At 40.4% G+C, this 24,216-nt stretch overlaps 2 protein-coding genes across 5 annotated transcripts in view; one reads left to right on the top strand and one right to left on the bottom strand.

Moving 5' to 3' along the window:
* LOC135487568 (tektin-3-like) overlaps positions 1 to 12,878 on the bottom strand; it is an 18,974-nt gene extending 6,096 nt beyond the window's left edge. For 2 of the 4 annotated variants that reach the window (XM_064771440.1, XM_064771409.1), the window contains exons 1-2: positions 10,377 to 10,477; positions 288 to 1,033 (exon numbers count right to left, since the gene is read on the bottom strand). In XM_064771440.1, coding sequence (XP_064627510.1) covers positions 288 to 1,001 — 714 coding nt within the window. In that variant the 5' untranslated portion in view covers positions 1,002 to 1,033; positions 10,377 to 10,477. Of the gene's footprint in view, positions 1 to 287; positions 1,034 to 1,929; positions 2,000 to 10,376; positions 10,478 to 12,803 lie in introns of those variants that run through there. The other 2 variants (XM_064771430.1, XM_064771420.1) reach the window with 2 other exon arrangements.
* LOC135487575 (cytosolic Fe-S cluster assembly factor nubp1-A-like) lies at positions 2,164 to 24,216 on the top strand. The gene is made up of 8 exons (XM_064771455.1): positions 2,164 to 2,206; positions 2,997 to 3,101; positions 3,501 to 3,634; positions 19,314 to 19,415; positions 21,328 to 21,573; positions 21,904 to 22,014; positions 22,624 to 22,810; positions 23,475 to 24,216. Exons 1-8 carry the CDS (start codon positions 2,176 to 2,178, stop codon positions 23,543 to 23,545), a joined length of 987 nt encoding a protein of 328 aa, XP_064627525.1. The 5' UTR covers positions 2,164 to 2,175; the 3' UTR covers positions 23,546 to 24,216.

Raw genomic sequence — 24,216 nt, 5'->3', positions numbered from 1 at the left:
TAACATAAAAATGACTAGACTGTTAAGCGGCTATGACAGATCGGTACTTCGATATCCGATCGATTTCATAAAGGCCCCGTGGCCGGAGAATGTCTGCTCTTGATGCCATCAGCGCTAGTCGCTATCGTAACCGGTGCACTCGGAGTAAGGGCTCGAAAAGGACGCTCGACTTAAACTTGATGAAGACGGTTCTGTGCCTCTGGGTTTTATTTCAGCTTGAAGACTCAACAATGCCACAAAGTGGGAACTAGATAATGACGGCTAAGGTATATAATTATAGTTCTTACCTGGATCAGTTGCCTCTCGACGTCGTCGTGGACCAAGTCAATACCTTGCCGCTTTTCTCGGTTATAGAGACACTCCTGGGCGATGTGGAGAGGGTTCTCCGTCTCTGCTAAAGCCTTCTCCAAGATCCTCTTCTGCTCCTGTAGGGAGTTGATCTCAGTGATCATGTTATCAGTTTCATGATTGACCTCCGTCTTCCAGAATTGAATATCTCCTATCCTCTCGCCGAGCCGCTTGCCAACATCGCTCTGGGAGCGTTTCGTTTTGTCGTCAGTCTCGCGGCACAACCGGACGGTATCGAATCGGAGACGCTCGGCACTACTCCTGACGCGATCTGAACCCAAGTAGTGGGCAGAATTAGATTGTTTCCAGTCATTTGGTGTATAACGTGTGTATAAAGCATTCCTCGCGGCTGCAAATACTGGAGGGACTTTAATACTGTCTAATTCCGATAGGTTATGCGCCTGTGACATTGGTTCTGGCATAGATTTCGCTAAAGGATTTGTGGGGTTAACCTGGGCAGTTCTGTAGTACGTGCTTGGCCGGTACGGTATCGTGGTTAGTGACCTCCGCAGGGGTGACGGTGCGGGGTACGAGTCGTATGCCCGGTATGACTGCTGCTGGGTGCTGATGTTGGGTAGACTTGTGGGGGATGTGCTGCCCATCTTAGGACCTGTCATGTAGGTCGCAGTTTGCGTATGCCCCATGTACTCCATGGCTGTAATTGCTGCAACGGCTTGGCAGCCTACTGGAAGAGACAAAGTACACAACGGTTTCAGTATAAAATTACTATGACGTAGGCCTAAGTTGTTTTGCATGATAATAGCTGTACTATCCCTCAAACTTGTAGATTCATTATCAATTCGTTGTCAATCAGGAAATTCTGCTTTAAAAAAATTTACAGTGTGTCTCGTCAGTTCGCAACAAAGGAACAGCCTCTCAGATCTATCATCAAAATAGCATTTCATCATGATTGGCATGAAAAATAGAAAGAAAAGAAATACAGGCTGAATTTATTGGCCATGACGACTTATATGGTTTACCGTTGAGATTTATCAGCATAGTCGAAATTATTGTCAAGACATCGTTTCGGGGAAGCTCCTACATGGTTTGACTCAAAGAAATAATTCACACGCATTTTCTCTGTCTGAGTCTTTAACCTTCCGATCACTACAGGTTTTTCACCATTTCGCCCCTCCCCCAGGCCAATTAGATTAAAAAGATAAACTATTAAAAGAGGGACAAAAATTAAATCTTGCGCGTTTATTGGCACAGACTTTAAAATCCATGTTGCCGAAATAATTATAACAAAGTCAACCGATAGAAGAGTGAAAGACAAATATTTGCCTATGTCTCAGTAATGAATCCTAATAACTTATCCCCGTCAATGATATGTCCTTTAAACAAATATGATTTCCAATATTGACACAAGTGATCGTGTATGTAGTTACGATGTAGAGACAACTTTTGTGACAGGTCGCCACCACTGAAAGCTAATGGATTTTCCATTTGACAATATTCTAGCAGACGAAGTCGGGAAAAGAATTGATAATAAACTCTAAACAAAACATGTCATCAAAGTGAAACTCGGGGATAAATTGAGAAATATACTGTTTAAACGAATTATTAAAAATAGACACTTGCCTGAGATGCAGAAGAATTGAAATTTGGTGTTATTTGTGGTGCTATATCCGCACGATATCCGCAAGGTTTGCTACCGAATTGGGTTTGTTTACAATGGCAATCCCACAATGCTTTGCGCGATCGTCAAGAACTCTCCACACGTTGGAAACCAGTGGAGATAGGAAACGAAACAAGCTATGACTAGTTCTTAGGTCATTTAGTACAAAATTGATTATACGGGACCGGCTACCAGGCAATTGTTACAAAATGTCGGACGTTCCAAAAAATGCTCCGGATCGTAGGTTTTATTTCGCGTTTCACATCCTCCGATTTCATATCAAATGTATGACAGTGATATATTTGAGAATAGTAGATATTTAACTAACCAATGAAACCATTTGAACACATTTGATACCGACGAACTGCTATCTTGTTGGTAATTTTCGAGTCGAAAGTTTTAGTGTCCGAAAAAAGACCTATTATTGCACTGGGGCTTGTGTACATCCCTTGACCGGACGAATACTACAAATCGACCAGATTTGGGTTGGTTATAGTCCACATTCGAAAGTCGGTGGTAACAACAAACATTTCTCTATACATCTTGACACTGCCTTATGCAGTGTAGGCCTATTGCGCATTGTTATTTCCTGCGACGCGGACCTATGACGTGTGTCTACTCTAGTTTACTCACAGACTAGTAATGACTATTGACTTGGCTGGATAGATGGATTGGTCCTGTTAGTTTGTGTCCTTTCTTGACTGTTTTTTGTGTTCTAAGCTGGCTTTTTGTGTCAGAACCTATTTTCAGAACCAACTTTCTGAGGTCTTGGATGCATGATCGACAACGACGTGATCGAGAAGACATGAGCCACGACAGTGTGGCAAGACTAAAGCCAAGTTGGTTGGCCTAGCCCATAATTTCCCTATCTGGGCCAGTATACACTGACTTAAAATGAAGTAGCTTGGGGCTTGGCCTTTAGACTTTAGATGCCTAACCTCAGACCAACAGATGTGGTATTTGACATCCTTCAATCTAAATGACAGTTGCTGACTTGTGAAGTTGAAGTTTTCTTTGTGTTCTTTTCTAGATTGCCCAGGAACAGAGAGTGAAGATGCTGGAAAAGGTGAAGCCTGCCAGGGATGCCCCAATCAAAACATCTGTGCCAGTGCTAAACCAAAGGGACCAGATCCAGGTATATTCCCCGTCTTCTGCATTTACTGAACTCGAGGCTTAAATCCAACCAAGGCCACTGCTGCCCTGGCAGTTGGTGCCCTTCAGAATGGCCTTCGAGTCCTCTTAAATCTTCTTTCACATTGTCAATACTTTATAAGACCAAAATGGCACTGAAATGGATACGCAGATTGAAATTGTGTGGCCTATTATCTCAATCGCATCTTATAAGAGAACACTGATTTCTTGTCTTGGTTGATAATTACTTGCTCAGTTATTCAAAATTGTTGGAATTGTTGTCAGGGCTCCAGAGGTCGAAGTTCAGTTTGTAACTAATCCAAGGTCAGTGATCTCTGTCGAGTGAAGAACTTTTCACTCCTAACATGGCAAATTTTGAAAAGACGTATTTTTTTAATTTCAGATGTTGCTGACGTGCAGAAAAGAATGTCCAGTGTGAAACACAAAATTATAGTGTTGTCTGGAAAAGGAGGAGTTGGCAAAAGTACATTTACAGCTAATTTAGCTAGAGGTTTGGCTCAAGATGAAAATAAACAGGTGAGTGGAATGTTGGAACCGTTTTGTAATATCTACATTTATTGGTGGGAACATTTTGATTGCATTGGTGTCTTTCAGTGATTATCTTTCCTGTTGGCCTGAGGATTTTCAAAAGAGACTTTCAAGTCATTATAAGCAGGCTTTTTGGGCTGAGAATTGCAATTTTACTTCAAGGTATGACCCTCTTTGTTAAGTTAAATACTGTTATGCATGTAGAGTATATTTTAGTAACTAGATAATTGTGCTAAAATAGGTGTAAAATTGCATTTTCCTGCTGAGTAAAAGCACAAAAAAATGGAGGTCTATTCCAATGGGTTGAAATTTCATGCATCAATGATGATCAGTGCATCAATCAATGGATCAAGATGAGTCCTGTCATTGGCATTCAATTATGATCCGTTTTGGTTGATTGACATCAATTTACGTGCCTGCTCAGAGATGTCGATGTGGCTAAGTGAACCCCTCTTCTGAGAACACTATATAGTTGATCACAATTCAAACTCGACAGTCCATGAAAAATAGAGAGTGTGTATAGCTCCTCTTGATCATTATATTATTGTCAAGAACTCAATTTGTCCTCAATTTGGTCAATTGCTATTTGAAAGTTTTATTGCAAAATAAGTCAAAATTATTCTGTTAATCTCAATGTACTTTCTTGATCTTCACTCAGGCTGAAAGTTGACATAGATAACCCAAACTTTCCTCTCATGGCAATATGGTTTACGCTTTTCATTTTCACAGTCGGTTTGCTTGTGAGAGGTTCATCAGTTTGTGGGTGTATGTGACCATTGATGTGTCTGCTTGGATAGTCATGGCACTGTCAATAGCTATTGAGATAACTGTCCAATGATAATGATATTTCATGAAGTTAGCCAAAGAAGTTCATCAACGCAATTCCTGTTTTCAATTTCACAAAATTCTTACCTCACATGATGATAAAACACAAATGTATTATACCAAGAATGAGTAAAGATTAGTCTTTATTAATTCTTGATAGTACTTATAGCCTTTGGAAGGAATTTATGTGATTTGTGCACCGATGAAATTTGCTATTAATAATGGGTGACTGGATAAAAAGAATACTGCTACTGTCACTAGTGTTATATCTCCAATTATCTGAACAATTAAAGCATTGGACCAAGACAACTTCCCTGATCTGTTTTTAATGAATCTTTCTCACCAACTTCATTAATGGACTCAGTTTATTGCCTGAATCAATTATGCCGCCTGCTCACTTCATAATCTGTTAATCAATATCTTACGAAAAAAAGCTTGGACATTGTTGCCATGGTTTTATCAGATGCAGTTGTTATGCTATTGACATTCGACATATCACATGCTAAAGAAAATACTACCAAGAGATAAGCCCCATATTTTTTTTTGGGCTGCTAAAGGGTCATGAATTGATATTCGGTCAAAAGCCACTAGGGCCAGATATGGAGGATACAGTCTAGTCGGTGTCCCATTATGCCCGACCCCTTTTACCCCGAAATATGCTCCCATAAAAAAAATATTTGATGTTCTGACCATTAGTCCGCATTGGCTCTTTAACATCCCTCTTTGTATCTCAAAACAGTAAAACTTGGATTTTACAAATCAAACTTTATGCCCTTTTCAGACAAAAGAACCAATTTTATGCCCGCTTCCTGGTCTTTTCCTTCAAAATAAAAAAAAAGAAAGTATTTTAGCCCTTTCAAGTCCAGCCAGTGATTGGTTTGATGATGTCATCAAGTCAGACTCAGATGCTCTGTCGAGGACTATCCAAGATATATGTGGCAGGGAATAGTCTTTTTCGAGATGCCATGATTAACCCAAAAATGGAATTTTCGGGATAGACTCCCTTATTTCATTTGGCAAGATTCTCAAAAATTTGAGAGGGACAGAAAATTGTATCAGGTTTTCCGAAATTGCCTGTCAGGAATCAAGCAGGGACCTTTTTTATAATGGGACATTGAGACAGGTTACCCCTCTCAGATATAATTTCACAAGAGCTGCATACATGTAGGCTGCTGTTTTGAAGAACTACCGACAATACCATACTAAAAGATTACAATGCCAGATAAACTGGACAGTTATTTTTCAAGTAGGCCTAGCCATGAGATATTTGCGCTGCACAATCGGCTGACCAGACTATGGATGGCTAAGTCTATTTACCCGCCCACTAAAGCTCACGATTGAGAACTCTCACCTTGGGCAAGAGGTTATGAATACTCCAGACAGGATAAGCAGATTTGCAAACATGAAATCTGTCGATTGAAGGGGAAAGTTATACATAATCTGAGTGCTCTCAAGTGCTGGTATTAGGTTTGCACAAATTGAAAGTTGTTGAAAGTGTTCTCTTGTGCTTCTTTCTCAAGTCTGTTGTAACCAAATCCAGATAGGCCTTCATGTGGTATGTCTTGGTCCATTTCAAAGAGAAATCACAGCTATTGCTTTGCAGGTTTTACTTGAACCATAGATGACACATTTTGGTTTCATGATGTGATGTGTACGTAATGCTTCTACCAGGATTTGAAAGGGCTAAAATACTTTCTTATTTTGATTTTGAAGGAAAAGACCAGGAAGCGGTGTTGTCCGAAAGGGGCATAAAATTGGTTCTTTTGTCTAAAAAGGGCATAAAGTTTGATTTGTAAAATCCAAGTTTTACTGTTTTGAGATTCAAAGAGGGATGTTAAAGAGCCAATGCCGACTAATGGTCAGAACATCAAATAATTTTTTTATGGGAGCATATTTCGGGGTAAAAAGGGTTGGACACAATGGTACACTGACTAGACTGTATCCTCGCTATATCTGGCCCTATAGTGGCTTTTGATCGAATATCAATTCATGACCCTTTAGCAGCCCTAAAGAAAATATGTGGCTTATCTCTTGGTAGTATTTGCTTTAGCATGTGATATGTCGAATGTCAATAGCATCGTGATTAGTTATCACTTTCGATTTTGATATTGAAGACAAGTGGAATTTTTGTCATGTGGGTTGGCGATGTGCCTCATGTAAAATAGGCCAAAGACTTGCAGGCCTTTCAATTTACATGGAGACCTCTACACCCTGTATTTTTTAGCCTATTTCGGGGACATGTTTTTTTTTGCTTTTTAGCTTAATTTGGGGACATTTCGTCGTGCCAATTTGCCTGAACATTGACGTCCTTATTGACTGACATTGTCACATGCACCTGAAAACTCATAATTTTAGGATGAAAAGTATCAAATTAGGCCATTTAGGATGAGATTTGGTCATTTAAGGTGTCAAAAAACGCTTCAGGGTGTCAAATTACCCCTTAAAAAAAAAAAAACAATTTTTTTTTTTTTTTTTTCTATTTTGGGGACATATTTTCAGGGCCTAATTTGGGGACATGCCAAATTTCCTACACCGTATAGCGGTGTGAAAATGATGTAATCGAAAGGCCTGACTTGATACTGGTACAGAATGTCGAATAAATTTTCCAAATTCCAATAAGTCCTGATCAGTTTCAAAGATTTTTCTCAAAATACAAAGCCCCCTCTCTGATGGATCCGCACCCAAGTCCTGATTTGACATGGAAATGTACTTTTGTTTGATAAGTTGAATGAACTGCCAGTCTGTTTTATAATATACAAAACCAATTTTAAAAAACTCATCAAATGATAAAAGCAGTAGTCCTTTAGATTAGCGTCAGTTTAGTTGCTAAGTGTCTGCCATTCACAGAGTTTATTGCGTGCCTGTCACCTCTGTTCATGTCACCCTGCAACAATAGTTGGCCAAATGTCCTGAAGCGTCGATACCCAATTAAATTTTAACAAGCAAACGTGTTACGTTTCTAACAGACTGTGACAGTTGGTTGGTTGCTATCAGTTTCGTCATGCAAGAATCATTGTAAAATTCATTTACGGAGTAAAGTGCCGGTATTCACTGGCAGTGGCAGCTAACACCCCCTTATGACACCCTAGGGGCTAATATAAAAATACATTTCAGGTGATTGAGTTTATTCATCATGGCTGCAAACCAATTCCAGGCATGAAATATTGTTTATAATTGTTTTCAATCATAAAAATAAAAACATATAAAAAACTATGAAATTGATATTCACTTATAACCAGATGGGTTTTTAAAAAATTCAACTCTCTCAAGCTTAAAGGGTCAGTGCTGGTTTGTCTGTGTGTCGTTGGGCAAGGCACTTAACCCTGCTTTCTTCTCTCCACCCATAGGTAAATAGGTGTCTAGCTTGTACATGTAGAGATGGTCAATATGAAAGTAAGTTCTCGACATGTTGAGTGCTGATATGGCAAGCTGGATGGAATTTGAGGTGGTCCCGGACTGTTCAAGCCGATGGCTAGGGCAGTAATTGTCAAAGCAACTTCAAGCAACCTAAGGTTGGAAAAGCGCTATATGAAATAGTCATTACTAGGTTTAACCATGTTCTTCGTCTTCTTGGCGTTCAATTGTTTTAATGTTTATATTACACACAACCAGTGCTATATATCTTCTCCTGTCATCCCGCCCGTCGTGCAAATCTCTGTCATGAATTATTGAAGACCATATTGATATCATGTCAACATCAGGACACTCCATTTAGCCACGATAATGATCTGTCATGTTCTTTCTTTGCTGTATAAGCAACTCGGCCTGCAAAATGGACCCCCCAACATGTCTATGAGCAGATCGATTATTATCCTGCAATTGGCTGCTGAAGCTAATGGTGCTATGTTTGCACGCTATCGACCGGAGACTGAAGTGGTTAGCGCTATTAAACATATGAACGGCCTGACTTAAGTGTCCTGCAAACATGCAGTTTTCGTTGCTGTGACTTGCAATTATTGCCGTGAGGAGTGATAAAAAGATTGCTTGTCTGCAGGTTAAACTGGTAATCAATCAATTTGATCTCGGACAAAGGTCGCAGCGATCACTGAATCTCCTCACGAGCACCTGCGTCAACCTCCGCAAACAAGAACTTTTGTCGCATGCAATCATGATCCTAGGTTGCAGCGACAATAATCACTCATTTGCGGGGAACTTTTCTGACTTGTTCATGTGGGAAATTGAAGGAAATTTGCTCCTAATTGGCTGGTGGTCCTGAGTAATGAAAAGTGTATAACAATGCCAGTTTGTGGAAATATCAATCCAAGAACGGTATGGATATTGCTCAGTGTCAAAGGAAATTACGGTTATTTTCGCTAATCGTTTGCTGGTATTGCTGTCAGTCATGTTCATGTATAGTTTAGCTTGGACGATTGAGTAAGGGGAATATGGGATCCCGACCTGACCTCTTACTCTCAGTATAAACTAGGTTAATACTCCCCCCCCCCCTCCTTGTGAGTGACTCCGTTGCATGGGAGACGAAACTGTTACTAGTGTCACTGTCAGTAACTGAGTAGGTAAGCTAAGTCTCTTAACAAGTAGCGAAATGTGGTGTAAGGCTTAGAGGAATCTTCTCTAAGGTCAGGGCAAAATGGAATTTAAGGCATGGTCGCTAAATCATTCTTTTTCAATTTCGTTTATCTACATGGGTTAAGAGGTCGAATTGTTCAAGTACCACAAATAGTTGTCTAATCAATACTGCTGGTCATTAGCCTTTGGTTGTGAACACTATGGTGCGGGTTCCTTAAATATTTATTAGTTCGTTGGAATGTTCGGGCAATATCCAACACTATTGGATACTAATAGTCAACTAAAATTGCAACTTGATGTTCTCGAAGTATTCACTTGGAAATGCTCTAGTGTGGGATAAAATGACACTAACCTCACGAAACATCAGGCCTTACATTCAGAATGATAACACAGCAAAGGAAAGGCTTTCTTCTCTAAGTCTTTTTCGATGTTCTGAAGTTGGTTAGTTTTACTTGTCTAACAAGTCTAAGTCAACAGAACGAATGAGAAAATATTCACAATGAATAGAAAGTAAAAGAGTGTTTGGGAAATTTACCAAGAGGGAGAGAAAGCTTTGGGTTGAGAAGGAGTAGGCTTATGTTTAAGTCTGATCAGACAGTTAATATCTTTAGATATCAAAATCTTCTGAGGGGGTGGGGCGGGAGAGGGGTCATCTTGACCACCGAAGTTTTTGCATATTATCAATCCTACATTTAAAGGGAGTATAAGAACGTCCTGAGGCTATGTATGGGGTGAAGAGGATGCATGCTGAAACATTGGAGTCTAGGTATGTTGATCAGAGAGATGGTAATTTGAAAATATCAAGCAGGAAGTTTGTGGAGCTAGTTGATCATGTGAAACCCATTTAAACTGTGATCATTTGTTTTTAAAAAAGAACATCGTTGACAAGATGGGGGGGGGGCATGAGTCTAAGAAAGAATAAAGGCTACGTTTCAGGTAAAAGAATATAAAAAAGGCAGAGAAATGATAAAATGATAAAAAGGGGGTAATAAAGTCTTGTGGGGGTATCTATTGACTTTAATTGTAATATGAGATTGGCGGGGGGGGGGCAAGAAAGAATAAATGAAAAGTTTCCAGCGAAAGAATATCAAAATAGGGGGAGTAATGATAAAAATACCAAAGGGAAAAATAAATTCTTGTGGGGTATCGTCTATCTTTATAGATACTATAATACCAGTGCACAGTAATAATCAGTTACAATAAAATGGGAAGAAATTTCCCCAGGCTATTTGCACCAGGTGTTAATATAACCCAAAAAGTTGAATGACAGTCACCTGTATTTGCACATTCACTTACACACACAAGTACCTAGAAAGTTAAATATCTCGAGGTGATGGGGATATTTCGTAAAAATTTTCTCGCCAGAGTTATTTCCTACCTTATAATCCTAAAGAAAGTCGCACGGGATAAATCCTACTACTAGTTTTAGTAGTAAGGCAACTCTATATCTTATATGCACTACCGAACTACAACAGACCGGTTGCCTAGGACTACCAAATTACCCACAAGTCCATGTGGTGGTATTGAACAGTATTGCCATGCACCGACGATCATGGACACCCCGACAGGCCAAGATTGACAACCAGCTACCCGTATAACCCCCTTTGTTAAAACGTATTGTTAACACATGCGATAATGTTTGTGAGCTTATTACATGAATGCTATGCTATGAAAATGCCCATAAGACCTAAATCTATAATGCCATTGTTCAACACTACTGATCTATTTACCGATTGACTTTTCGCAAAATAATGGCCTATTTTATTCTCAATAAAAATCGATTGAACTTTTGAAAATGATTGAGATGTACTTCTAGGTTCTTTTCTGAGGCATGCTATAAAAAATTGTCCTCCAAGTTCACAGATTTTGCTTAACCACTATGAAATAATTTGTCCAGATGTCATTATAACAATGGAAATAAGTGAAGAGGATCTGCCCTTGAAAAATTTGAAATAGGCAGGGCATCAAGGCAACAGGGCATCACAGGCAATTGCCTTCTACGGCTCATGACCAATTCTCTGATATCTTTGATAAATTTCTAGCCCTGATTGGGTTCTTGTATTCGCGTTCAAATTGATATACTGGTTATAGGCCACAATAGATTTTTAAAGGGGTCACCTCAAAGGCCCTCTTTTCTCTTCCTTTGGCCCCTCAATTTCACAAGGGTTCCCGCGATTGTATTGTGGCACATGAACGGTAACAGTGGAACCTCCCTTGGCAAACACCCCCTCTCTATCAAGGACACTGCATTTGGTCCCTAAGTGGTTGTTCCCAATGCATTTGACCCCTGTAATCAGGACACCTCCCAATTAAGGACTGCATTTGTCAGTCGCAACTTTGAATCACCACTGAGGTCTTGACAGATGCTAGTTTCCCAAACTGTGAAATACAGGGTGTGCCATAAATTAGGGACAGTATTTAGTTGGTGTTTGGTCACTAGGCAACGTGTAACAACGTTTTCGGCCACTGTCGATGCAGACAGAGATGTTTGTGACACCTGACCAGGGTGGCATGCCAGTGATTTGCTGAACAAGGTTTAAAATACACCGTTTGTAATTCTGGTGGTCCAGGAAAATACAAACACAGTTATACACAGCGCGGTAGTGCCGTTATCATGCATACGAATTTGCTGAGACTTGGTACTTAAAGTATTTTTATATCTGCCTACACAATGGCAAATCCACTCTGTCTTAATACATAATTAAAATTTTCAAATTCAATTATAAATTTAAAGTGTTTAACGAATGGCGTATGCCTTTAATGGGGGAAAAATGTGTGGGAATCTTTCTTTCTTTGCCCAAATAGAGTTGTGCTCTATTCTTAGTTTTGATGGTAGAAGCGTAAACCCAATACCTGCTGACGTTTCAACACTAAATCACCATAAAAACATCGTTTTTGTTTCAGTTACTGCGCAAAAGAAAAAGATGAAATTGATCTCTGTTGTCATGGCTCTATTTGTTTGCACATAATTCTGTTTCGTTCCTTTCTTTTGTGACAGAAACGCATGAAATATAATGTCAGACTTTTTATCTCTATTCGCTAAAACATGACTAATGGTTGTGATATTTTTTCTTGCTGATTTGTGTGTACAATATGAGGTAATTGATTCAAGTTGTTGTCATGGTTGTGCTTGCACCAAAGGTGTGCAGAATCAATTGGTCGATCGCTGCCTATAAACACTAATGGAGGAAAGTAAGTACCCAATGGCTTCACTAATCTAGCGGGGCCGTATTTAGTGGGGGTGCAGGGGGTGGGGGCTCAAAAACTGTGTTTTTTATGCAGATTTTGCCCCTTTTGAGACAAGAAGAGGTGTTCTGTCCCCCTCCCCCCCCCGGACCAAAAAGCTAAATATTGCCCTGTCTAGACATCTGAAATCAGTGCCAACTGTCGGTAGTTTACAAAACACCATACACAAAGGAAATCTGGCTCAAATGATTTCCAAAATTCATTACAATAGTTTTTGAAAGATATAACTGAATGCTATATATTCTATTTCAAGATTCTCTGAGCTGATTTTGTGCAGTCCTGGACACAAGGCCACGTAGCAGCCCAAAAAATGCAGCTACGGAAATCCCATGGAGGGTCACGTGTAACATTGTTGCTTTGACAGGGAAATTCTATTGAATTGAGATTTATTATATCTTATCTTGCAGTTAATTCCTCTGATGCTTTTGACCTTTATATTGTCAAAGAGCATTTGTAATAAATACGGCTTGGTATCGGTTATGAATTAATACTACTAAGATATCAGATTTTATTAGTTATCAATTTGAACTTATCAAAAGTACACAACTTGAGTACTCACCTTTCTAGATACAAGAGATTGTCCGAGGACACAACGATATCACTCCAGTGATATTCAATTGGTTCAATGCAGACGTCAACACTATAGGCCCAGTAGGTGCTTGGTTACCGTGTATGTAGGCCTATGAATAATCCGGCGTGGTTCATCGCCCATCTAACACTTTATACCACGTCTAATAAGCCAAATCCACTGTTGCCTATAATAATGCACACAGCACGAGCCAGTTATGATTTTAGGCCTGTGTTCAGTTAATATACTCTAGTTTCACCGATATAAGCTTGGTAAATTGATTACTCAGAAATCCAAACAAAAGACCAGTCGAACATGACATCATGAACATCGAACAACTTAGTATCGCCAACCCATTGTCTTTACAAACAGAACATTTTGAATTTCATCGAACTACCACATGCATAATATCTTGCTTAAATTGAATATCAAGAACCGGTCTTAGATCAAGACCCCACCAAGTGAGAAACATGAGTAGCTTGCGTGGACTCAACCTCTCACCGAAGTCGGATTCACAAGGCCAATAAACCCAATTGGCGCATAACCGTAGTGTCATGCATAAACGCTCAACCCGCTTTGGAGGAGGAATACTCCCTGGAGAAAATCACCTCCAAGTGCAGGGGGAGCCCCGAAGAAGAAGAAGAGGAAGAAGAAATGCCATTAAAGGTGGAATGGTGACGTTGTCTCTTCTCCTAGGTTCAATCCACAGGTGATAAAGTATTAACGATTCACTCCTGTTGCGCATTAATTGGTTAGAATTCCTGATTGCTTTGATTATGCAACATTAAACCTTGATTAGCGATGTGTTCATCAATGTTTCATTGTGTTTTAACGTCTGCTGGGGAGTGTCATGGCAGCCGCATTGATTTTATTGGTTGACCCAGCGGAGGCGATGCAACAACAAGATGATATTGACGCAGCGCTTGTTGCTTAAGGGACTCGGCTTTCAAAACAACTGCTGTGGTTTTGTTTTGAGGCTTTGGGAAGCATTTCCTGAATGTGATGTGGTATGAGAGAGATTAATCCAGTGGGCATCCCCTAACCGAATGATTCTGGTAAAACTGATACAATTTAAGTTGAGTCCCTTGAGTGTCGTGCCATGTAAGAGATAAGACACCTACCCCCCCCCCCCCCTAAATAATATGATAGGGTGGGACTAGGGCTGGCTTAAAGTTACATCTGCCTTACGCATAGAAGAAAAATCCTCCCTGTGAAGTAATTTAAGAGTGTGTGACGAAAATCATCATTCATGCTCCAATATGATGTAACAGTGGTCGGATGTTATCTTTGAAAACAGTATACATGTAACTTGATCATGTTAAGTAAGTGAAGAGCACTACTATGACAGATCACTTTAACTTCTATTAACAAGTGATTTTGGTGAGAAAAAAAACCTGATTGTGAAACTGATATCAGTACGCACTGGGGATTATTTTCTCATCATTTCTATGGGAAACATTAAAAATATACTCTCTTGCTTCAACTACTTATCAAAAGTACTTGATGTGGCTATTATAGAATAAGTTGACACTAATTAGCTAATGATTGATTGCTTAACGAGTATTGGTAATAAGGAATTCACCTTACTAGCAGTTCCATGATTGATGCAATGGCCATTCTAATAGTTCTCTTCTCGAGCTCTCACATTCATCATCTTTTGATAAGTGCTAATCCGGTTGGATTTCAAAAAACAGGAAATTTATCAATTAATTTGGTCTTTTATGATGCAGTCACTTCCATCATCGATATGAACAGTATTTCAATGCCTTTGATATTGGAAATAATGTCAACATGATTGGTTTGGTTTATCAGTTGTGTGGGTTGGAGTACATTCAGTCGGTTTCAAATTCATGTGAAGTCCGCAAGCATTTTCTCTCTGGTAATTTATGAGGGAACCCGCATCATTTACCATGACCTTCATTACCAATAGACCGGCAGCCCAGTAGTCCAGTCAATCTAAAGGTTTGACCTAGGACCAGGGGCAGCGGTAGCGCAGTGGAAGAGAGTCGGCCTCATGATCAGGAGGTCGTAGGTTCGACTCCCGGCCGAGTCACTGCTTAGTTCCCCTACTGGTCGAGTTCAAGTGTGCAACTTCTGGTTGCTCCTTGAAACCCCTGATTGATTTCTGTGCAGACCGGGGTAATAATATGATATCCCATTTATTGTCACGGAATTGCGCTTTATAAAAGACTCATTATTATTATTATATAGGAATAATTGCAACAGCATTTTGGTCAAACGAACAAGGTACCAATATCCGAGCTTAGCAACAGGTTGGGCAGTTCTTAGAAACAATACACCACTCTCTCCAGAGAGTTCATAAAATGTTCACCTGATTCATAGTCAGTTTGATTAACCAATTACAGTGGAACCTCCCCACGCAGACACCTCTCTATAAAGGACACCCTCTCTTTTGAGGACACCAGTTTTGGTCCCATATTGGTTGTTACCATTCAATTTGACCTCTCTAATCAGGACACCTCTCTATTAAGGACAGCACTTGTCAGTCCAGAGGGTGTCCTTAATAGAGAGGTTCTGCTGTATTGGTAGCGGGCTGGTGAATGATCGGAATGTATAAGGGCCTGCTATCAGCAGGACAATTCAGAAGATTTCGGGGATCTGATAGTGAGTCTAGGCTTGAATAAACTAATTATGTACAATGACTATGGGGTGTCAGAAAAAATATAGATCATATCTTAGCTAATTGGCTGCTTCTTGTTAAAGGGGTATGCCAATTACTGGTGGTGCAGGAAAATAAAAATGCAGTTATACACAATGCAAATATTACGCATACTCATTTGCTAAAACTTGGTATGTATTGGTATTTGTATATCTTTCTATACAACAGCAATGCTGACATTTATATCTGGTACGCATTTATACAATTGGAAATTTTCTAATTCAATTACAAATTACAAATTTTCAAAGAACGGCATAGGCCTTTAAAGATAAATCCAAGGCAACACAGTTTATTGGCCTACTGAGATCACTTCGCATTAGGGCGGTGCTGTTATTGGTTTCAGGAATGGCGAACATTCTGTTGGGGCTGGTATCCTTATGTGGCATGGCGTGATATTTTCATGTCGGTGTCGCAACCTTCTGGGCAACAGCGGCCATTGCATGTTTACGATAACATATTATCTAGATCACTTTTTTCTTGGGGACATATTTATTGGCCCATGGCTGCTACTTATACCATGGCGTGGCTCTCTTTAAGTCACAGAACGTGATTTGAAGCTTAGATGGCAATCTGGAGGGGGGGGGCGAGGGGAATATCTCAAGTTTACAGAAGAATTTTAATACATATAGCTCAATGTTTTTGGTAACTAAGTACATGTGGGCCCATCTGTGAACGTTTTTAGCTCACCTCTTAGCAGAGGTGAGCTTATCCCATACCGTGGCGTCCGTCGTCCGTCGTCGTCGTCGTCGTCGTCGTCGTCGTCGTCGTCCGTCGTCCGTTAGCAGGGCACGTTTCGTAACTGTTAGAGCTATTGAGTTGAAACTTGGTACACATGTACCCTTATGTAATGACACCTGGGAGACCAAGTTTCGGTCCGATTCGTTTCATGGTTTGGCCACCAGGGGGCCAAACGTTAAAAGTGAAAATATGCAATATCTCCCTCAATAGTAGTCGGGAAATTTTGAAAAAAATATGGTAGGTACTTCTAGCAAAGGTGCATCATATATCCTCCGGGTTTTTGATTTGACCTCCTTTTCAAGGTCACAGAGGTCAAATGGTGTAAATTGGCCGTTAGGATGTAACGATGGCACGTTTCTAAACTGCAATGACTATTGATACCAAATTTGGTACACATTTACCCCTTAGTCAGCTGATCTCAGGGACCGAAGTTTGGTCCAATATGATTCACCACTTGACCACCAGGGGGCAAAATCCAAAAACCTTAAAAATGTGATTATTCCTTAACTTCTTGCCCGATTGCCACCAATTTGATATCATGGGTACATCTAACCACCATACAGTATATGTCACACAGGTTTTTAATTTGACCTTCTTGTCAAGGTCACAGAGGTCAAATGGCGTAAATTCGCCGTCAGGCCGTAACAATGGCACGTTTCTTAACTGCAATGACTATTGATCACAAATTAAGTACACATGTACCCCTTGGTCAGGTGATCTCAGGTACCGAAGTTTGGTGCGATCTGATTTGCCGTTTGGCCTCCAGGGAGGGGGCCAAATCCTAAATTCTTCAAAATGCCATTATTCCTAGTAATGACTTGCCCGATTGGCACCAATTTTATATCATAGGTACATCTAATTCTAACAACCATTCAATGTGTCACCCGGGTCTTCTTTCATTTGACCTACTTTTCAAGGTCACAGAGGTCGAATGTACTGTAAATTGGCAATTTTGGGGAAATTGTAATTGCTTGGACCTACATCAAACCTAACACTACATGACACAAGACCATGCTCTTTATCCATCTTTCCTCCACATGAGGTGAGCACAATGGCCCTGGCCATTTCATAGCTCACCTCTTAGCAGAGGTGAGCTTATCCCATACCGTGGCGTCCGTCGTCGTCGTCGTCGTCGTCGTCGTCGTCGTCCGTCGTCCGTTAGCAGGGCATGTTTCGTAACTGTTAGAGCTATTGAGTTGAAACTTGGTACACATGTACCCTTATGTAATGACACCTTGGAGACCAAAGTTCGGTCCGATTCGTTTCATGGTTTGGCCACCAGGGGGCCAAACGTTAAAAGTGAAAATATGCAATATCTCCCTTAATAGTAGTCGGGAAATTTTGAAAAAAATATGGTAGGTACTTCTAGCAAAGGTGCATCATATATCCTCCGGGTTTTTGATTTGACCTCCTTTTCAAGGTCACAGAGGTCAAATGGTGTAAATTGGCCGTTAGGATGTAACGATGGCACGTTTCTAAACTGCAATGACTATTGATACCAAATTTGGTACACATTTACCCCTTAGTCAGCTGATCTCAGGGACCGAAGTTTGGTCCAATATGATTCACCACTTGACCACCAGGGGGCAAAATCCCAAAACCTTAAAAATGTGATTATTCCTTAACTTCTTGCCTGATTGCCACCAATTTGATATCATGGGTACATCTAACCACCATACAGTATATGTCACACAGGTTTTTAATTTGACCTTCTTGTCAAGGTCACAGAGGTCAAATGGCGTAAATTCGCCGTCAGGCCGTAACTATGGCATGTTTCTTAACTGCAATGACTATTGATCACAAATTAAGTACACATGTACCCCTTGGTCAGGTGATCTCAGGTACCGAAGTTTGGTGCGATCTGATTTGCCGTTTGGCCTGCAGGGAGGGGGCCAAATCCTAAATTCTTCAAAAATGCCATTATTCCTAGTAATGACTTGCCCGATTGGCACCAATTTTATATCATAGGTACATCTAATTCTAACAACCATTTAATGTGTCACCCGGGTCTTCTTTGATTTGACCTACTTTTCAAGGTCACAGAGGTCGAATGTACTGTAAATTGGCCATTTTGGGGAAATTGTAATTGCTTGGACCTACATCAAACCTAACACTACATGACACAATACCATGCTCTTTATCCATCTTTCCTCCACATGAGGTGAGCACAATGGCCCTGGCCATTTCATTTAATTTTGGACATTTTTTGTCAGTCGTGATATTTGCTGAGAGCTGTGCCAGTGAATATCAATTCTGTTTTATTTCAAAATGTGCGTTCTCCCCCATCGCTTCCAGACAATGGTTCGCTTTCTCCAATGGGACCCGTGTGGATATATCGGTCATGTGTTCAGATGTGAGTTGAATAAGAGTGCTAATAATCTGTCAAAATAAGAATTTGTTCGGGTTTTGATAGTTCTAATTTAACCAGGATCTGGCACGTCTCAATAAATTTAACCATTTCAGTGCGAAAATATTCTCATCCATTATAATTCAGGCCCCAAAAGTGTGACACATGGACATTACAGAGGTCAGGAGCTCAATACGTTATTTACAAATTTTTCACTGATGATAAGTGATTTGAAAAAAATGTCATGACAAGAAAATGATAAAAATGATGAGAAATCAACAGGTTTTTCGACACAACATCGTTTTTTCTGATTGACAGCAATTCGACAAGTAGAACTGAGAGCATAGGCCGCTAACAACTTCCCCACGACCCATTGTCCTCTATCCCTGGCAATACTCTCCAGTTCCTGCCAAGAGTGACCATGGTCTTCATGTTCCTCTCGAGATCCCGTCGCCAGCTGTTCCTGGGGATTCCCTTGTGGGTTCCATGTGAGAGCTTGACAAGTGATGCTGGACGGGGTGTCCTCAGGGTTTGCCCGATCCAGTTCCAATGTCGACGAAGTATCTTGATCTCCACTGGGCCCTCGTTTGGACTTTTCCGCAAGGCCTTGTTTGTTATGGGTAGTAGAAAACCACTGTTAATTCTGAATTAGTGGTGACCCCTGACTAGGGGGGTTGCTCGCTGCATGACTAGCTGAGTGGCTCTCTAACAACTTCCTTCAACTTTGTCTTTTCAGGTTGGTGTGCTCGATGTTGACATTTGTGGTCCATCGATCCCCCGGGTGATGGGGTTGGAAGGGGAGCAAGTCCATCAGAGTGGATCTGGATGGTCACCCGTGGTAAGTAATACTCTTCACAGCCTGAAAGTGGTACTGTCGAGGGAGCGAGCATTCATCGTAGAACGATAGAAAGTAAGTAAATCTACTTCAAAACAGTTTAGAGCTACTAAGACAAGTAAAATGGAAACAAATTCCAAGTGGTGGAAACCCCCCCCTCCCCCCTCTGTCTCTGCCCTACTCGGGTCGTGCTGGGGCTATGGTTCAGATTTTGCAAGACTCTGTATTTGAAGATCCAGCCTGGACTTTCTTATTTTTTTTTATTATTAAAAACATATTTTTAGGTGCCTTTATCAACGAATTGCTCAAAGGCACCTTACAATCTAAGAAACAATGTGCTCAAAGTACTAAAATACAGCAATAAAACAAAAAAACTATTAAGGACCACATAGATTAAAAACGGATTTAAAAATAGGCAAATTTAAAAAGATAGGTTTTCAATGCCTTCTTGAAGATGCCCAGGTCAGCTGTCGATCGGATGGACAGAGGAAGTTCATTCCACAGCCTTGGGGCCGAAGCCCCAAAAGATCTCCCTCCACAGACCGTCCTATGGCGGGGACCTTGAGTTTATACTCCCCCGCTTTCTTGGTCAAAACAAATTAACAAACTGATTGCCAGTCAAATTTTACGAAGGAAGTTGTTGCTTATTGTCATTCCCTGATTAGCTTTATCATGTTAAGACCTTTGTGTTCAATTCTCCGGGACTAAAACTTCCAAGTTTGCCCTTTCGAGGACTAGTTGTGTGCCTCTACATTTGGAGCTGAAGGCCAAGTTTGATCAACGAAAACAGCTTTGTTACCATTGCCATAGCACTAAGTCTTGACCGCTCACCCCATGGTAGACATAAATTCCTTCACAAGGAACAATGAAAGTCATGGACATGTATCAATAATAAGACACTCATAGACCTAATCACCATTATCGAATCTTTATGACAGGGAAAAACTGTGCTATGGTAATCTTGACAAAAAAATGAAAACCTTGTTAAAGGGAGTGTCCTTCATGTTCACTGTATTAACTGGTGGCTCAGAAAAAGAGATTACACAGTACCAAAGTCCAGTTTTTGTGCATGCAAATTTGCTGAAACTTGGTACTCAACACAACCGATAGTTATATTCAGTACATGTATATGCATACACAAATTAGAAATTTCAAATTCCACTTTAATTTTCAAATTCTCTAACGAAGTGATCAGGCCTTTGGGGTAAAAATACATCAAGCTACGATAATTTCAAACCACATTCGTTGATGTCTAAATAAAATCCTTTGTTTAATATTTAACTTTTATCCGTCATGTAATGTTCTGTAAAAGGGCACATGTGGGGTCTTAGCAAAATACCTTCTTATCGATGTTCTGGTCGACCTTATGTAGACATACATAGGCCTACTTAATTCCCATACCATTAACCACATCAAGATTTGAAAATAACTACCCGTAATTTATGCTGTCAGACCATACTGTAGTAATCCTCTACAGGGTGTGGCAAAAAAATTGTAAAATTAAATTTTCAAATAATGTTAATACGCATTGAATATAAATTTTAACAATGCTGTTGGGTAGAAAAATAAACAAATACTATGAATACCAAGTTTATTATTTATTATTTATTTCATTTTATTTTATGATTAAGCTGGTCGCATTTCATCGCATTGCCACGTCAAAAATATGAATACCAAGTTTCCGCAAATTTGTATCCATGATAGCTGCACTATGGCATTGTGTATAACTGCATTTCTATTTTCTTAGACAACCAGTAATTACGAATGGTGTACCCCTTTAAAAAGCCCAGAAAATATGAAAGGAGTGAGCATATCAAAGTATGGCCTCTGGCAAGTCACTTTACTACTATTCCAGCAGCACTGCCAGTTATATTATAATACTTTCTGTTGTTGATGAGTCCCTGTCTTATTTCAGTATGTTGAAGACAACCTGGGTGTGATGTCTGTTGGCTTCCTGCTCGCTAGTCCCGATGATGCGGTGATATGGAGAGGTCCGAAAAAGAACGGTTTGATCAAGCAGTTCTTGAAGGACGTTGACTGGGGTGAGCAAGACTATTTGGTGATCGACACACCGCCGGGGACCTCAGACGAACATCTCTCCATCGTACAGTACCTCAGTACGTCAAATGTAGATGGCGCTGTTATCATCACAACTCCTCAGGTAAGTTTAGTTGGTTTGATAGTTTAAAGTTTGTACCAAGTTGCTTGGAGGACATGGAATGCCAAAGCACTTTTTAGCGAGGGGTCCTCGGAAAGTGAAGCCTTTAGAGAAGTTTAGATCGGAAAGATGAGTGGGAGGTATCAGTTAACCCAGATATGATGGGTTTAATCAATCTGAGGGTTGGGTCTTCTAATATAAGCTTGAGGGCCGTTAATTTGATGTCCAAAATCGTTTTCTGTGTTAGACATCTTCTGCAAGGTCTCAGGCTCTGTAATTGAGAGTCAACTAGGGAAAGGAGAGAAAAGTATTGAACTTGTGCATATTTTCCAGGAAGTATCCCTGCTAGATGTTCGGAAGGAGATCAGTTTTGCCAAGAAGGTTGATCTGCCGATCATTGGTGTTGTGGAGAACATGAGTGGGTTCATCTGCCCCAAGTGTAAGGTATGTGTAGACCTCCAAGATATGGGGTGGCTTGGTCTGGTGGTCATTTTGTCAATACTATTCAAATACCTCAAGGAGTATAACCCCAACTGTAGTGGCACACAACTGGTACTCTCAAGGGTAAGCATTGAAGAAGTTGTCCTCCTGGGCAATGCAGGGCAAGTCAACTCAATCTGTTCTCTTGACTTGTTTCTCTTGACCCTGTCAGGTGTTGCAATATTATAGAGGAATGCACTCCATAAGACTTTAACTGTGGAATGAACTTCCTCTGTCCATCCGATCGACAGCTGACCTGGGCATCTTCAAGAGGGCATTGAAAACCTATCTTTTTAAATTTGCCTTTTTTTAAATCCATTTTTAATCATGTGGTCCTTAATTGTTTTTTTGTTTTGTTGCTGTATTTTAGTACTTTGAGCACATTGTTTCTTAGATTGTAAGGTGCCTTTGAGCAATTTGTTGATAAAGGCACCTAAAAATATGTTTTAATAATAATAATAATAATAATAACTGGATTAAAAGCTGAATGAAGGCATCTTTTCGGAAATGTTAATGCCTCAAGAAAGTCCTCATTTCGTGACATTCATACAAGCAGCTCAACTCAAATTTCAGAACGAGTCACAGATCTTTCCCCCTACAACTGGAGGAGGGGAAAAAATGTCCCAAGATATGGGGGTGCCGTTTCTTGGGCGGTTACCGTTGGATCCGAGAATAGGCAAATGCTGTGATGAGGGTTCATCGTTCTTTCAAGAGTTTCCCGATTCACCGGCAACAATGGCTTATAATGAGATCATAACAAGTGAGTACCAACCTTTATATGTGGAGAATGAGGGTACTTGTACCAATGGGCATAATTTTTGCTCAATTGTCCCTTGATTCTGTGCATATGAACTGTCAAACCTCTTTATGGCCTGACCAATTCTGTCCTTAACAGAGAGGTATCCTGATTACAGAGGTCAATTTCAATGGAAAACAGACAGGTTGGGATGAAAACCTGTCTCCTTAATAGTGGGTGTGTCCTTAATAGATATGGTCTGGTAAGAGAGGTTCCACTCTACTTTCAGATGTAAGAGACCCCTGTTGGTAACTTTGGAAAAACTTGCATAGCAACCAAGGCTCTAATCTATTGAATAGAAACACCAGAAATGGTTGAAGTCTGTTCCTGCAGATATAGTCGAGAATCTCACATGCTGCCATCTGTAGGATTGTGTCTAACAAGCTCGCTGAAGATAATGTTGAAACAGGACATCACCGTACTGGCAGTGGTGCCACCTTTGAATAAAGCAGCGACTTGACTATTGTCCTCTTCGGTTATAAATGTTTCGGTGTAAAATTAACACCCCACTGTTGGGTCTCTGTACTGAAATCGAGACTGTAGGGTGAGACCCACACTGGCCACACTGCTAATGCCTTTGGTCAACTACCCAAAGACTTACAATGATTTTGCCCAATTCTCTCTTCAGAAATACAAGCATTCTGTGAAGCACATACGTCAGACAAAGAGACTGGGGAGTCAGCAATGGAGACGACATAAAAGGATGTGTGACTGCTTGGGACAATCACGTTGTTGGGAATTTCGGTTGTGCTAAACGTGTATTTGAAGTGAGAGTAATGATGTAAAGATATGCAGGGAGTGGAGATGGGAACAATAAACTGGGCTGGTCTTTATATGCAGTCTCCTTCTCAGGGCATGGACGTTCCTGTGGTCTGGTCTTCTTGGGCTGCGTATCCATAGACTGTTCCCTTATGGACTTTGTGGCGTTTGTTTTCATTGTCTCCATCTCTTTTTTCATGATACGACCAATGGGGAGGTCCAATAAGCTAAACAGAGGTTTGTTTTGAGTGTGGCATTTCAAAAGGTCGCAAGTGAATGTGGAAAAGGGAAGATCTGCATGAGTGAATAGCCTATGGCTAAGCTGGCTTACAGACGACCAGTACGGGACCAAATGCGGTGTCCTTGATAGAGGGTGTCCTCAACTGAGAGATTTCCACTAAGGGAGGTTCCGCTGTATACAGGGTGGCCCATATTCTATTGTGTATCCATTGTGTGAGGGAAAATAATTCTGGGCAACCCTGTAGTGTGGATTTCAATCCTTGAAGCTTCAAGATATTGTCATAAAGTCACAGTTTTATACTTCTGGTCCTGTCGCATGTGATAAAGAAGCAAAATATGAATAAATCCGATCATGATATTTATAAAACTGA

Source organism: Lineus longissimus, chromosome 1 (assembly GCF_910592395.1).
Source record: "Lineus longissimus chromosome 1, tnLinLong1.2, whole genome shotgun sequence".
NCBI classification, from domain to species: Eukaryota; Metazoa; Nemertea; class Pilidiophora; order Heteronemertea; family Lineidae; genus Lineus; species Lineus longissimus.
Note: the sequence above shows the minus strand (reverse complement) of the source record. Positions and strands in the feature narration are given on the sequence as shown.

What these genes read in the sequence shown, in the direction of transcription:
- LOC135487575 (XM_064771455.1), top strand. Translation starts at nt 2,176, where the DNA reads ATGTCGGACGTTCCAAAAAATGCTCCGGATC. An exon ending in TCCAAAAAATGCTCCGGATC is followed by an intron (nt 2,207 to 2,996) that starts GTAGGTTTTATT and finishes GTTCTTTTCTAG; the next exon opens with ATTGCCCAGGAACAGAGAGT. An exon ending in TTATAATGAGATCATAACAA is followed by an intron (nt 22,811 to 23,474) that starts GTGAGTACCAAC and finishes TTCTCTCTTCAG; the next exon opens with AAATACAAGCATTCTGTGAA.